The sequence below is a fragment of the Trifolium pratense genome, linkage group LG2, assembly GCF_020283565.1.
Source record: "Trifolium pratense cultivar HEN17-A07 linkage group LG2, ARS_RC_1.1, whole genome shotgun sequence".
NCBI classification, from domain to species: domain Eukaryota; kingdom Viridiplantae; phylum Streptophyta; class Magnoliopsida; order Fabales; family Fabaceae; genus Trifolium; species Trifolium pratense.
The window spans coordinates 36,902,876-36,916,778 of NC_060060.1; the positions used below are offsets into that span (position 1 = coordinate 36,902,876).

At 29.5% G+C, this 13,903-nt stretch overlaps 2 protein-coding genes across 2 annotated transcripts; both read right to left on the reverse strand.

Moving 5' to 3' along the window:
- Window positions 1-1,403: 1,403 nt before the first annotated feature.
- On the reverse strand, window positions 1,404-3,033 carry LOC123911059. The gene has a single exon (XM_045962389.1). It carries the CDS (start codon window positions 2,658-2,660, stop codon window positions 1,818-1,820), a length of 843 nt encoding a protein of 280 aa, XP_045818345.1. The 5' UTR covers window positions 2,661-3,033; the 3' UTR covers window positions 1,404-1,817.
- A 10,088-nt stretch (window positions 3,034-13,121) lies between these two features.
- On the reverse strand, window positions 13,122-13,684 carry LOC123907114 (histone H4). The gene has a single exon (XM_045957222.1). The coding sequence runs from the start codon at window positions 13,618-13,620 to the stop codon at window positions 13,309-13,311; it is 312 nt and encodes a 103-aa protein (XP_045813178.1). The 5' UTR covers window positions 13,621-13,684; the 3' UTR covers window positions 13,122-13,308.
- Window positions 13,685-13,903: the final 219 nt, after the last annotated feature.

Sequence of the window (13,903 nt, forward strand, 5' to 3'; positions counted from 1 at the left end):
TTTATTAACACACGCAATTCATACTCCTTTAAATCATGTTTCATCAATTTTGGTATTTTACTTGGCCATCCCATGATCCCATCATTAGGGGGAAAGAGTGAAAATTAACTCAAAAGTCAAAAATCACATTCAAAATATCACCCTTTCTTTTTCTAATAATGAATGTCCTCATCTTTCATTTATTGATTATTTGCACCGTATGTGGTCATTTAAACATTTAAAATAAAAATTAGTTGAAAGTCTATTTTCTGGTTTTATTATTGTCATTAATTTATTAATTAAAAGCATGTTGTTTAATTAAAATTAAAACTTACACTAGAAATCACATCAATGACGGGACAGCATTTTATAACGAATTCCAATCCATGATGTATAATACTAGTAAACTCTAATTTCTGTTTTGAAGAATTGAATGAATCAAGTAACAATTAAGGGAACAAACTTTATGAAAGAAGGGGAAAAAAGGTTTTCAAACATTCAGTTTATAGAAATGAAATGATGAAAATAAAATAGCAGAGTAGATATAACGGTACCTACATGATGAACCTGAATAAAGAATGCAAATACTATGTGCTAAGTTTACCTTTAGGGCTTAATCTCATATTTAACGGAGGGATCATGTAAAAACGGAGAAAGATAAATAAAATCGATGATTGGTTTAAAAAAAATTTGCTTACAATATTGTCGATGAATATTGATGCATACTACTAAACTCTCACTACTAAACTAAAGTTAGTGGCTTAAATTTTATTGAAATGTTTTTGTATCGATTCAAAATATATTAAAAAAAAATATATATAATTATAAAACGAAGTGTGATATTTAAGAATAGTGTGTGGTCTTCCATTTACAAAACGGAGTATCCCTTACACCACAACTCAAATAGTCATCCTTCAATACATGAACAACAATACAAAAGTGAATGATCTTCTAATTTGAAATTTATTGAACTATTTTCGATTCACAGTACACTCTTAATTCACAGCTTGTGTTTATAATATATCTTACCAAGTTCCCTCCAAAATCCAACTTGTTCCAACATAGGATTTTTATTTTTCAATGTCTTTTTAGAGCTATGTTATTATACTTTGTAGACCAGATACATTAAATATACAATTAACCTACAAAATATAATTTTATTTACAAAGTATTATGGAAAAATACATCTTTAGAATACATGCTTGCAATGACTCATAATTAATTACCAAAAAATTTAAAACAATTCAATACAAAACTTTTGACATGTAAAAAATATTTTTATTAAAGAAAAAGGCTAATATTTCGAGGCTTGCAATGCAATGCAATGCAATACAAGCTGGCTGACATTCTTTGGGTCATTGTCGGATTTCTCGTGATTTTCATTCACTCCTTATTATTGATAATTAATACCCACCACCAATAACTTACAAAAGTGACTTCGAATTTAAAAAAATTTAAATAAACAAATCCTCTTATTGGCTATACACAAGACACAAAATAAATACTCATTTTTTTTTTTTCAAAAATAAATAATAATAAATACCCTTCTACGTGAAGTCAATATTATGTTTTCCTCTTACTCAAGCAACACAATAGTAATTCAATCACCAGTGACCACAATACCCCCGCCATGCAAATCACCATTTAGGTGCATGTTTAGCATTAAGATGGATTTAACAGTAATACTACTTAATTTTTATGAAAATCACAATAACTCGGTATGATTTCAACAAACCAATGGTGTGCGATACAAAAACATGCACAAAATCACAAGGGTAATATCGTCAAGACAATAAGAACATTCTTCACTATTCCTCACGTGACTCCTGCACACCACCTTAAGACGAAGCTTGAGGCAAAGAAAACGACGTCGTCGTTACCGCTACGCTGTTATGATCCTTACAACTCAATGCTTTCAGTATCTTCCACGAAACCTTACCGGAGCTCCGATTCAAATCCAAATTTTCACCGGAATCCGAAGCCGGAAACATGCTTTTCGACGGATTCCGACGAACCTGCCTATTCTTAATATCATTGAGTTCCATCTCCGGCGGAACCTTCATTTTCCCAAACATAAGAGAATACCATCGCGGCTTCATTGCCTTCTTCGCCACACCTTCCGACGACGCAACGCTCCTTACAGAAGAATTCCGATCAACTTCCGGTGCCTTCGATATCACGAAATTAGAAGATTCTCTCAATCTACAATAATTAAGAGATCTACTATTCCTCATCAATTGGCGGCTAGAACCACCGCCACCACCACCACTACCACCGAAATTGCTGACACTGTTTGATCGAATAACAGAAGAAACAGACTCCGATCTCCGGCGAATTATCCGTGATTTATTCAATTCGACGTTGAGATTTTCGCCGCGATGATCGTCGTTAACTGTTTCTTTAAACGGAACTAATTTTCCACAGAAAATGATATCGTCTGCAGGACACATATCAGAACTACTGCTACTGCTGAAACCGCTGAAGAAATCGGTTGAATCTGTTAATGACGATGGACGAAGAATATTTCTCTTAAACGACATGTCGTTTATGTCGTTTAAGCTTTCTGAATTTTCATTAAGTGGAAGATCACAAAGTGAAAGTGCTTCTTCTTCAACTTCAGATTCCACGTCATCATATTTTGAATCTTTCATTATATGAACATGTTCTTCTTCTTCTTCCATGGTAGAAGGAAATTAGATAAAATAATAACCAATAAAAAATTGGAAGAAGAAAAAATGAAATTAAGAAGCAAGAGAGAGTTAAAATGGAGAAAATAATTTAATTGTGTTTGAAGAGGGTGAAGAGACAATTGTTTTGTTGTGTGTATATATATATGTGTGTTTGATTTTTTTTCCACTTTATGGATGAAATTGAGTGAGAGAGAAACAAATAAAGGTGTGTGGGGGAATTATTAGTTTCTATGATTCTATCATAGTTCTATTTTTATTTGGAGTGTATATAACGAAAATATTTTGATTTGGACTTTATTAATTTCTTCTCCAAGTTATATTTGACGATGGTTTCTAGAAATAAAATGGAAATTAAAAAATGTAAGGGTGATAGAGAAAGGTATCTAGAAAGCACAAAGGGTGAAGAGAGGGATAATTAAGAAGAAGAATTAGTAGATTGTTTAATTCAGCATAAGAACAGTCTAAATATTTTTTGTGTATAATAATTCTAATGGGGCAGATATAGCCGTGGCAATGTTGTTTTGTTGATTTAAGCATTGTTACGTAAGAAAAGAGGCCCACTTGTACGTAATAGATAGAAAGCTTTTACAAATACAACAACACTTGAGACAAAATAATTATACCAAACATATATGTCTGTTTTGTTGTTATTCATATTGGTTCATTTCTAAGGTACAACTTGTCTCATTTACTAAACTCAACACTTGCAACATACTGAGTGGTTGCTCACTTGTTTAGTGTGGGAGTGAGTTTAACAAAATTACCATAATTAATTGTGAATTTGATTTACTTACCATAATACTACTCCTTATCAAACATACATTAAATTAAATGAGCATTAAACAAGCATCCATCAGCAGGCCTATTACCATTTTTAGTGTTTTTTTTTATAGTAGTAGTATAAGTAATTTGATTTTATTATGATTACCGTTTCGATTTAGTTTATGATTACGGTTTATTAAACTCTCTATAATCAATTCACTTACTTGGTTTAAAATTGATTCTCAATTGATTGCTCTCTCTTTTAAAAATTATGATTTTGTTGCTTATACATTAATTATGGAGTTGAATTGCATTGAGTTAATATGTGATTGATTATTTTTCACATCTTTAAATATTGTGGAGATAAAATTGTCTCCATTGGACTCCAAAATAAAGTTTTCTTTTGTAAGATATGATCCATTATTCTGTTTCAAATTTATTTAATTGAAACAGATTAGAGTTTTCTAATCATCGTTTTTGTTGTTGATGTATTTCAAGGACCCAAATTTTTGTTTGCTCTGCAATCTCTTTTCTTTCACCATTAAATTTTTTTAATAAGATTTTTTAACAAGATAATGTTGTTTATGTTCTTGGTTACTTTGAGATTTTGCTTAGTTCCTCCAATTTATGTAAATTCCTCTTCTTTTTATTTCAAAAAAAAAAAAAGAACAAGAAAAAGCATAGCTACCTTTTGTTTCTTTAAAAAATATTCACTCAATTAGGAATGAAGATGGGACATTTCTATTTAAAGTTGATTAGTTGTTGTTGTTGATATTTCAAGTGTGAATTGAATTTCACATCGGATGAAACAGTGAATGTTGAATGATTTATAAGTGAGCGGATCCATAAACCTAACACCATAGGGCCCGTTTGGTGCACAGGATAAGAGACAGGATAGGATAACTATATCATATCCTGCCGCAATCCAGTGTTTGGTGATACAACAGGATATGATAAGTTAATCCTGAATCTTATCCTATCCTGTCTCTCTAGTTATAATTTTTATCCTGAATTTGAGCTGGGTTACCAGCAGGATAGGATAAGAAGAAAAAAATTACTGATTTATTTTATAAAATATATTTTAAAATACATAAAATAAAATTAATAAAATATAAATAATAAAATAATTAATTTTAAATATATATGTGATTTTCTCACAGGGGTAATTTTATAATTTATATATTCTAAAAAATCAAAATTTTACTAAAATTACAATATTTTAAAGTAAAATGATTATTAAAAAATTGACAAATAGGGATATTAATTTAAATTTTATAGAAAATTAAATATAATTCTTTTGCAATAGTAGTTTTATTATTTACGTATGAGATATATCATATATTTATTTGGCTTATCTAACATGTATATATTATTGAGTTATTTATTTGATCATGATTCATATAAAAAATTAAACTTGATTATTTTCTCATGATTTTTATTTTAAATTATATAAAGTTATTTGATTACTTATTTATATTTTTTATTTATAAAATTCAAAGTATTACAAAATAATTTTTTTAAAAAAAACAATTGTTTTACAAGAGTAATTTTGTCAATTAAATATGTTATATATCTTATCATATTATTATGAGCAAGTATGTATTAAAAACAAAATATAATAGTTATCATGTTTGTTATCCTGTGTGCACCAAACATAGGATATGATAACTGAGTATAACTGTTATCCTGTTGTTATCATATCATATCCTTATCCTGTTTTATATCCTATCCTGTCACTATGCTATCCTGCGCACCAAACGGACCCTTAAGGTTTTGGGTTAAAGTGTAGTATCCAACTCACTTGTGAAGTTGTTCAGACCCGATGTGATGATCCCCCGGACCCCTCAAGACCCATCAGTTGCTTGTTCCTATCATATTAATACTCTTGCTCACATCCCTATGCACTTTTTTTTTTCCGATATGGATTCTCTCCTACAATAGTCCTGCTCTTCTTCTCTAGTTTTGTGTCCTGCAATGATCTGAATCATTCATAAATTATACTATGCTACGTTGATTGTTAACATTTAATGAAAATGAAAGAGCAAAGTTGAGAAGTTCAATTTAGTGGCGGGAGAAGATCCAAATCCTTTTTCCTTAAAAAAAATAATGAGCAAAGTTTTCCGTGTATTGTAATTCGGAGCTCAATCGTTAGCAAAGTTTTTTTTTGGTAAAGATCAATATTAAGTTTTTTAACATGTATCTTTAGGGAAAATGTTAACTTTCCTCATCATCTTATTCTAAGAAAATTAAGCCTAATACAAAATTACTCCTCTTACATTTCTCAATTGAAAATAGTAAAATACTATAAACTTAGACTATCAAGAAATTTACTTCTGTTTTTTTTTTTTATCAAGAAATAGTATAGTGATTAGAAATTTCACTTTTTAAAATAGATAAATAACCGAAATTCGAACCACAATATTTTTTTTTTTTCATTTGCTACTTTAACTTTAATTTCAACAATCTATTATTTATATATTTAGGAGTTTCTCTCTCATGGTCTTATTCCTATGTGGCACCATTTCCTTGATCCATGTCTTATGTGGCATTCTAATATTTCTCAAATTCCTATGTGGCTAACTATGAAGGCCTTAGCAATTTCTCTAATACATGATGATATCATTTTACTTAGAATCTTTGGCTAATTTGGAAATTCAATCATTTTTCAATTATTGTTTATAAATCGAATTTAATGCACCTATTAAAAATAATTTTAAAAGGAAATAATTTTACTTACAATCTTTAGTGTTTTTCTGAATCAAAATCATGTTAACATTTTACTTTCTGATTCTTGGTTGGACAATCCATTTAAATAAATATTGTTTTTGAAGTGCTATATATAGCAAGCAATTATATAGTCATTATTTTTGTTGACCGAAAATCATAAATTTACTCTAATAATTATTTTTGTACCAATTTCGTCAAAAAAAAATTATTTTTGTACCAAAGCAATTGTTTTTAAATTTTTTTTTTATGAAAGGAAGATTGCCAACTGCATATAATAATTAGGTATAATTGTCAGCTGGATATAATAATTTTTATGGTCTTCAAATTCAATTAAAAAAATATTAAATTTTTATGGTCTCCAAATTATTCTCTCACAAAATTTTTTCTAAATGGTCGTGTATCAAAATACTAAGGTCACACACATATGTATATATATATATATATATATATATATATATATATATATATATATATATATATATATATATATATATATATATATATATATATATATATATATATATATATATATATATATATTGTATTACGGTAAAAAAAAATATATTATATATTTTCATAATTTTATAATTATATAGAGTCACATAATATAATTAATATTTTATTATTATTTAAAAAAATTGGAATATGTGTGTTATATTCATGTGCATTAATTTATTTAATTTATTTATAATATAATGGAATATGTCTTATTTACTAATTTACTAATATATTTTTAAAATTAAAAATGGAATCAATATATTTGACTTTAATGAATTTAATTTCATATTAAAGACAAAATTACTCATTTATCCATTTTTTTTTACTATATATATAACATTTGTCTGAACTCTAAAACTCACAATTTTTCAATCTTCATTATCTCTTATTCATCTCTCTCGATAATCACTATTTTTTCTGTATATTGTCACCTTTTTAAATTTCTTTATTTTTTCTTCTTTGTTCGATATTTCTTATATTTTTAATATATTGTTTGTTTTACCTTTTAGATTATTTTCTTTTGGTCATCTTTTTATTTATTAATCCTATTTATTTTCGTGACAGGGAAATAATTGAGAGGCAAGACGAAATGCATCACATTCTCACAAAATGGATTGAATTGAGAGCTCGGAGTCTGTTTTAACAACTGTTGTTTTATTTTTTTATAAAATCTTGCTTATAGCACTTTATCAATATCAATGATGTCTTGGATACAAGTTGGAATATCAATGATGTATTTACTTGATGAATCTATTAACAAATTAATCAAATGATGTATTTTTTCAATAGTATTAAGTTCATCATTATTGTATATTTTTCTATTGCAATTTTTATTTTATACTTCTTTTTTTTAAAAAAAGGAGATCTTTATTTTTGTGAATCTATCTATTATTTATATGTTTAAGAGTTTTTTCTCAAGAAAACAAATCTGCGTGTCACTTTCTTATGAATTTTAATTTTTATTAATCCAATGTGGCATCCTCTCATTCATCATAATCTATGTGGCAACAATTGAGAACATCTTTTCTATATGGCAATTTAGAGAGCATCTTCAATAGAATTTATGTGCGGTACTCATATAAGGAATATTTTTTCTTTAGTGTTTTTCTGAATCAAAATTTAATGCTAATTTACAAATAATCATTCAAAATGAAACAATCGAATACGTTTTAATTTTTTTTAACAACATTACCAATTCTCTTTACAATCATTATGAATTCTTATTATTTATTTTTTTTACCAATCCATTTTATTTTTTTAGAAAAAAAACTCATTTCATATTATTAAACACACTTGAAAGACACAAAATAAAATAAAAAAAATAACAACCGTCAATATAAACTTCAAATATATATTTTTTAGAGAAATAATGTTAACATATTAATATTATTATTAATACATGCATACAGGTTGCTTTCGCCGTAAAATAAATAAACATTAAAAAAAAATTCAATTCCACAAATCAATCAAATGATTTGAACTAAATCAAATCAAGTAGTAATTCAAAATCATTAATACACGATCTCTCAATTAATGTGAATTCAAAATTTCAAATCATCATGTTACCAAAAAATAAATTCAAATCATTCTCCATTATCTATTATCTATCTATCTATCTATTATTATTATTATTATTATTATTATTATTATTATTATTAATATTATTATTATTATTATTGATAGAAGGATTCTGTACACATGGCGTTCCCAAATGCATTTTTCTCCCATATTTTTGGCCATAAATGAATTAAATGCTTTATATGATTTTTTTTTTTGCATTATTACAAAAGGAATTGTTTTTGAAGTGCTATATATAGCAAGCAATTATATAGTCATTATTTTTGTTGACCGAAAATCATAAATTTACTCTAATAATTATTTTTGTACCAATTTCGTCAAAAAAAATTATTTTTGTGACAAAGCAATTGTTTTTAAATTTTTTTTTATGAAAGGAAGATTGCCAACTGCATATACTAATTAGGTATAATTGTCAGCTGGATATAATAATTTTTATGGTCTTCAAATTCAATTAAAAAAATATTTATGACAAACAATTCCACTGTTCATTACTTTTAAATAAATAATATTAAAATCGGCCCATTTTGCTTCTCAAATGTGAAATTTTTTCACACGGGGACATGAGATAAAATACTCCTGAAGAAAACAAATGTCTAAAGGAGAGAGATGACGATTAAGAACAAGTATATTAACCGTTAGATTAGTTTTTGCATAATGACCTTTTATTTATGAAAATAAAAGAACAAATATATAAACATGTGAGTTTGGAACGGGGAGTAGAGTATCACTCTCCATTATGTCATTTCTCCTTAAAATCTCTAAAATTTGGATCTTTTATCATATTTAAATAAACTATTACATTACATATAAAATTAATTTTACAAATAATTAAAAAAATCACAATATTAAAATTTTAATAATCCATATTTTTCATGTGTGAAAAAAAATGATCTATATTTTTCATAGAACATTAACCCGGGCGATAGCACGGGTAAGTTATACTAGTTAACTTTATAAACATCTTATTTTAGAAGCTATTATATCTGGATCATGATTCCAACTCACGGCCAAGTAGTACATTCAATAGCATCCATCCACGCAAGGAAGGCCACATGGCCATCATGAAACTGATGTGTCATTAATTGTTTAGTGGCTTTAAAGACAAGTCATCAAGAGCAACTATCACCAATTTTCACACTTTTTTTTCTTTAGTTCCATAATATTTACAACATCCTAATTTATCCTTGTACTTCACTTAAAGAATGTTCCCACTAAGGGGAACTGCCATGAGCCATGAACTCAAAAAATATAGTTACCTTTAACAAAAATTAAGACATAATATATGGTTTGAAAAAAAAATTATATGTGTAGATGACATCTTTTCCCTTACCTTAATTGCATATTTGGTTGCATCCATTTGGTTATTTTCGTTCCAGTGGCAATTCCACCCTGATAATACGAAGCTATATTTTGTAGTTCATGGATCCTACTACTACGATAACAAACACTCATCAAATTTATTTTGGTATCACATAACTAGAGTATGGTTCAATTTAAATTCGAATGTCTTTAATACGTTGTATAACATAAAAAATAGTTAAATAAGTTTTTGTTACATATAAAAGCTTATTTGGTTAAAAAAAATATATTCAACGGTTAAAATTAAGGTCTACGATGGACCACCTGTAATATTGGTCCACGTTATACATTTGACTATTTGAGGTTAAACATTATCGGAGAGGGTCTTTTTGATTGATGGAAAAAACTTAAGTGACCAAATAGCAACGTTTATTAATTAAAGAATTAAACGGAATTTGAAAATTCGTTAAATGACCGAAATTCGAAACAGTAATTAAAACTGTTTTATTTAGGAAAAAGTTTTTTTTAAGAAGCCAAAATGAAATATATTAACACAAACAGCCTCCCCAACACAAGATGTGTCGAGGTAGACTACATAAATTTACAAAGAGTCGGAGAGACAAAATCATAATCAAATCATACAAGGCTCAAACAAAGCAATGGACTAGACTACAGACTATTGTAATTTGAAGTTAACGTAATATTCGTCGTCTTCAACCACCTAAATGAGAAAAGTTTGATCTATTTAGGGAAAAGTCTTGGTCAGATGTTTGGGCCTCTGTAACCAGTTATTTGAGCCCAGTTTCTTTAATGATATTTGACTCCCTTCCGAAAATTGCTTTTTTCGCCCCCCATGTTCCTCTTAAACCCCCCAAAAATCCCAAAATAACCTTGAATTTGGGGGGTTTAGGAAGCTATGGATCTTAGGATCCGAAATATATTATGTTTGGTTCGTGGGATCCGAAACAAGCCAATTATAGATGGGAACACGTTTGGGGGGGGGGGCGAAAATTGTGCTTATACGTTGGTTTGGAGTCTACAATCCAAAACCAATTATGTTTGGATTCTGCGAACCGAAATGGTCACGAAAATCACAGGTTTGGATCCTGCGAACCGAAATGGTCACTAAAATTACAGCTTTGGAGTGTACAGTCCAAAATCAAGTTTTCTGCAGAATTTTTTTACAGTTTTACAGGCCAACATTATGCATGTTCGGAATTTGCTCTTTTGCACTAAATTAAAAGTTAAAAATAACCATTGTCATTACATACGATAACTTCAAACATAATCAAATAAATCACAACTTCAAACTCTAAAACGTAAATTACAACTTCAAACTTAAAAACAATTCAAGCAAAATGAGTTCGTCTTCATTTGGCTTCATTATAGCCTCTTTTTTGCACCATTCGATCATCTCATCTCAGACCTTATACTTTTCACACTTAAAAAAAATAATTGGCAGTGTTAACCAAAATATTTGCGGGTTCAACTACATTAGGTTGTGCAATGTCGGGTTCATCGATGTTCGGTTTCATTTCAAACGGAGGTTCGGCCATCACAAACCCTACCTATCACAATAAATTTCAAAATTTTTAAAAGTTGTCCAGTTTGGCATGTGGGATCCGAAATGGGTTCGGATTGTATGAGCCAAACGCGACTGCGATCATAAAACCATGAAAATTGAAAAAATGAACGGTTTAAAGTGCTTATTACCTCTTGTATGACTCCGATTGAGTATTGTGCGCCTCTTTGAGTGAATAAACGTTGCTTTCAAGTCTCTGATACGCCAAAAAAATCGCCCTAGCTCCAAAGCTCCCAATTGAGTGTCCAAGTGATTATGAAAGTGCAACTTCTGAAATATAGGCTATATAGACTCTATTCGGATCCTACACACCGAATATGAGCGTTTCCAGTTGGTAGAATCCGAAATGATGCAAAATTTTAAAAATCAAAGCATTTCGGATTGTACAGTCCAAAATCAAGTTTTCCTGGGCAAATCATCAACGATGTACAAGTCAGGCATAGCCAGCCAATGACTTGTTTAAACTGGTTTCGGATTGTATGGTCCATATCAAACAAGTTTCGGCTTCCATACTCCAAAACTGTTAAAAATAAGGATGTTCGGATTGTACAGTCCAAACCCAGGTTTTCCAGGGCAAAACATCACGTACAAGGCAGGCATAACCAGCCAATTGCTTGTTTAAACTGATTTCGGATTGTATGGACCATAACAAACAAATTTCGGATTCTAGAGTCCAAACGCATTTATAGGGTCAAAATGGTCACTTTGGGGGGCCTTGGAGGAAACAATGGGGGGAAAAAAAGCAATTTTCCTCCCTTCCTTTGACAAAATTTTAACCCAAAAAGTGGAGGAAAAAAAAAACTACAATTGTATGTTGGACCATTGTAAAATGAGAATTTCTTTTCTCCAAACCTCTTCCACCCACTCAAAAATAAAAAATTGATAAAAAATAAAGGCTCTCCTTGAGGTTTAGAACTCCAGAACTCGAAGAGTAATTTATTAATCTAAAGAAAAAAATAATTCGAATTCATTTTCTCTCACCCTGATCTCCCCTAAAAATCAAAATATCCACCCTCAAGTTATAAAACACTTTTGCTTATTTAAGGTTATACAAATTAAACTAAAAATAAAAACACCACTCAAATTCGTCTTCCATCTTCCGACACTCTTTGTGTAGACATATGAAGTATTTGAACATGAATCCTCTCATTCTCAATTCTCTGCCCCTCTCTCCTTCCTCTCTCTATCTCTCTCTTAATTTTAATCTCTCATCAATAAAAAACAATAACCAAACCAATAGAGTGATTTTAAGAGACAAATAAAGAGGAATAATAGAGATATATAGAGAATTGGAGAATGAGAAGATTCAATTTAAAAAGTATTTAGGTTTCAACTCAAACCTCAAACCATTTGTGCAAACATTTTGCTTCAAACACAATTAATTTTCACGGTAAAAGTATCATAAATCATCCTTCGAATTAGTACTCTAGAAAAATAAATTCATTAAAAAGAAGACAAATTCAATTTATAAGAACAATTCTTATTGCTCTGATCTAAAATTTCTTCCATAGAAATGCTTGAGTCCAATTAAACAAGAGGAATTCCTACTCATTTGACACCGATTAAAAAGAAATCTGCCCCAATTTTTATGCTTTCTCAATTTTAATTCCAAATGCTCAAAGAACAAATCCCCAAACAAATGCTCACTCTTCTCAATTTTAATTCATTCCAACAAAATTCAGAACTCCCAATACCCAAATCAGAACTCCCGGAAGCAAATACAAACAGTCTAAAGCAAAGTGACAACCATTACAGAGATTATCAAAGTTATTATACATCTTAAAACATTAATCAGAATTTAAATTAAATTTCAAATTCAAGAATGATCGATATAAGTTTCAAAGAGTTAACAACTTCCTCAAAATTAAGTTTGGGCATTAAAAAGAAACACAGATATTACTTAGGTAGTTCAAATTTCCATAAAGAAACTCAGTATTCAAAAATATTGCTAAAGAATTCAAATCAGTCACCACACAATTAACAATAAGTAGAAACAGATCAATGGATAGGACTAAAAATCATTGAATTAATAAGTAAATTGAAATTTCAAATCAACAATTAACAACTCAGAGCAAGCAAAAACAATCGTCAATGCTAAAGCTCAAGTGCAATTACACAATATATATCAACATTGAAATTTCAAATTACAAGAAACCCTAATTTTAACTAAGAAATCAAGAAACCCCCAATTTCCTAACCGCCGAAACCGTAAAGAGTCCTTCCTTGTCTCTTGAGAGCATAAACAACATCCATGGCAGTAACAGTCTTACGGCGAGCATGTTCAGTATAGGTAACAGCATCACGAATCACATTCTCAAGAAAGATCTTGAGAACACCACGAGTTTCTTCATAAATTAAACCGCTGATACGCTTCACACCACCACGTCTAGCGAGACGACGAATTGCAGGCTTTGTTATTCCTTGAATGTTATCTCTCAGAACCTTACGATGTCGTTTTGCTCCTCCCTTTCCAAGACCTTTTCCTCCTTTGCCTCTTCCTGACATAGCTCTGATTTTCTCTCTTTCGCTTTCTTCTTCTCTCTTTGCGATTGAACAGAAAATGATTTGTGATTGAGAAGAGAGAATTGGGAGATTATATAGGGTAAGAGTAAGTATTTGTGACCTTTGGATTAGTGGCGATCCGTGCGAGTTGAGAAGTTGAAAGATGGAGCGTTAGATTTAAAATGCTTGATTTTGATTGGTGGAGAGAGTGTGGCGCGGATTGATGGGTTTAAAATTTGGAGTTTGAGAGTAGTAATTGGTTTTTGGTGGGAACTGTGTCTATGAG

Coding starts and splice junctions, on each gene's coding strand:
- LOC123911059 (XM_045962389.1), bottom strand. CDS start 2,660: ATGGAAGAAGAAGAAGAACATGTTCATATAATGAAAGATTCAAAATAT.
- LOC123907114 (XM_045957222.1), bottom strand. CDS start 13,620: ATGTCAGGAAGAGGCAAAGGAGGAAAAGGTCTTGGAAAGGGAGGAGCA.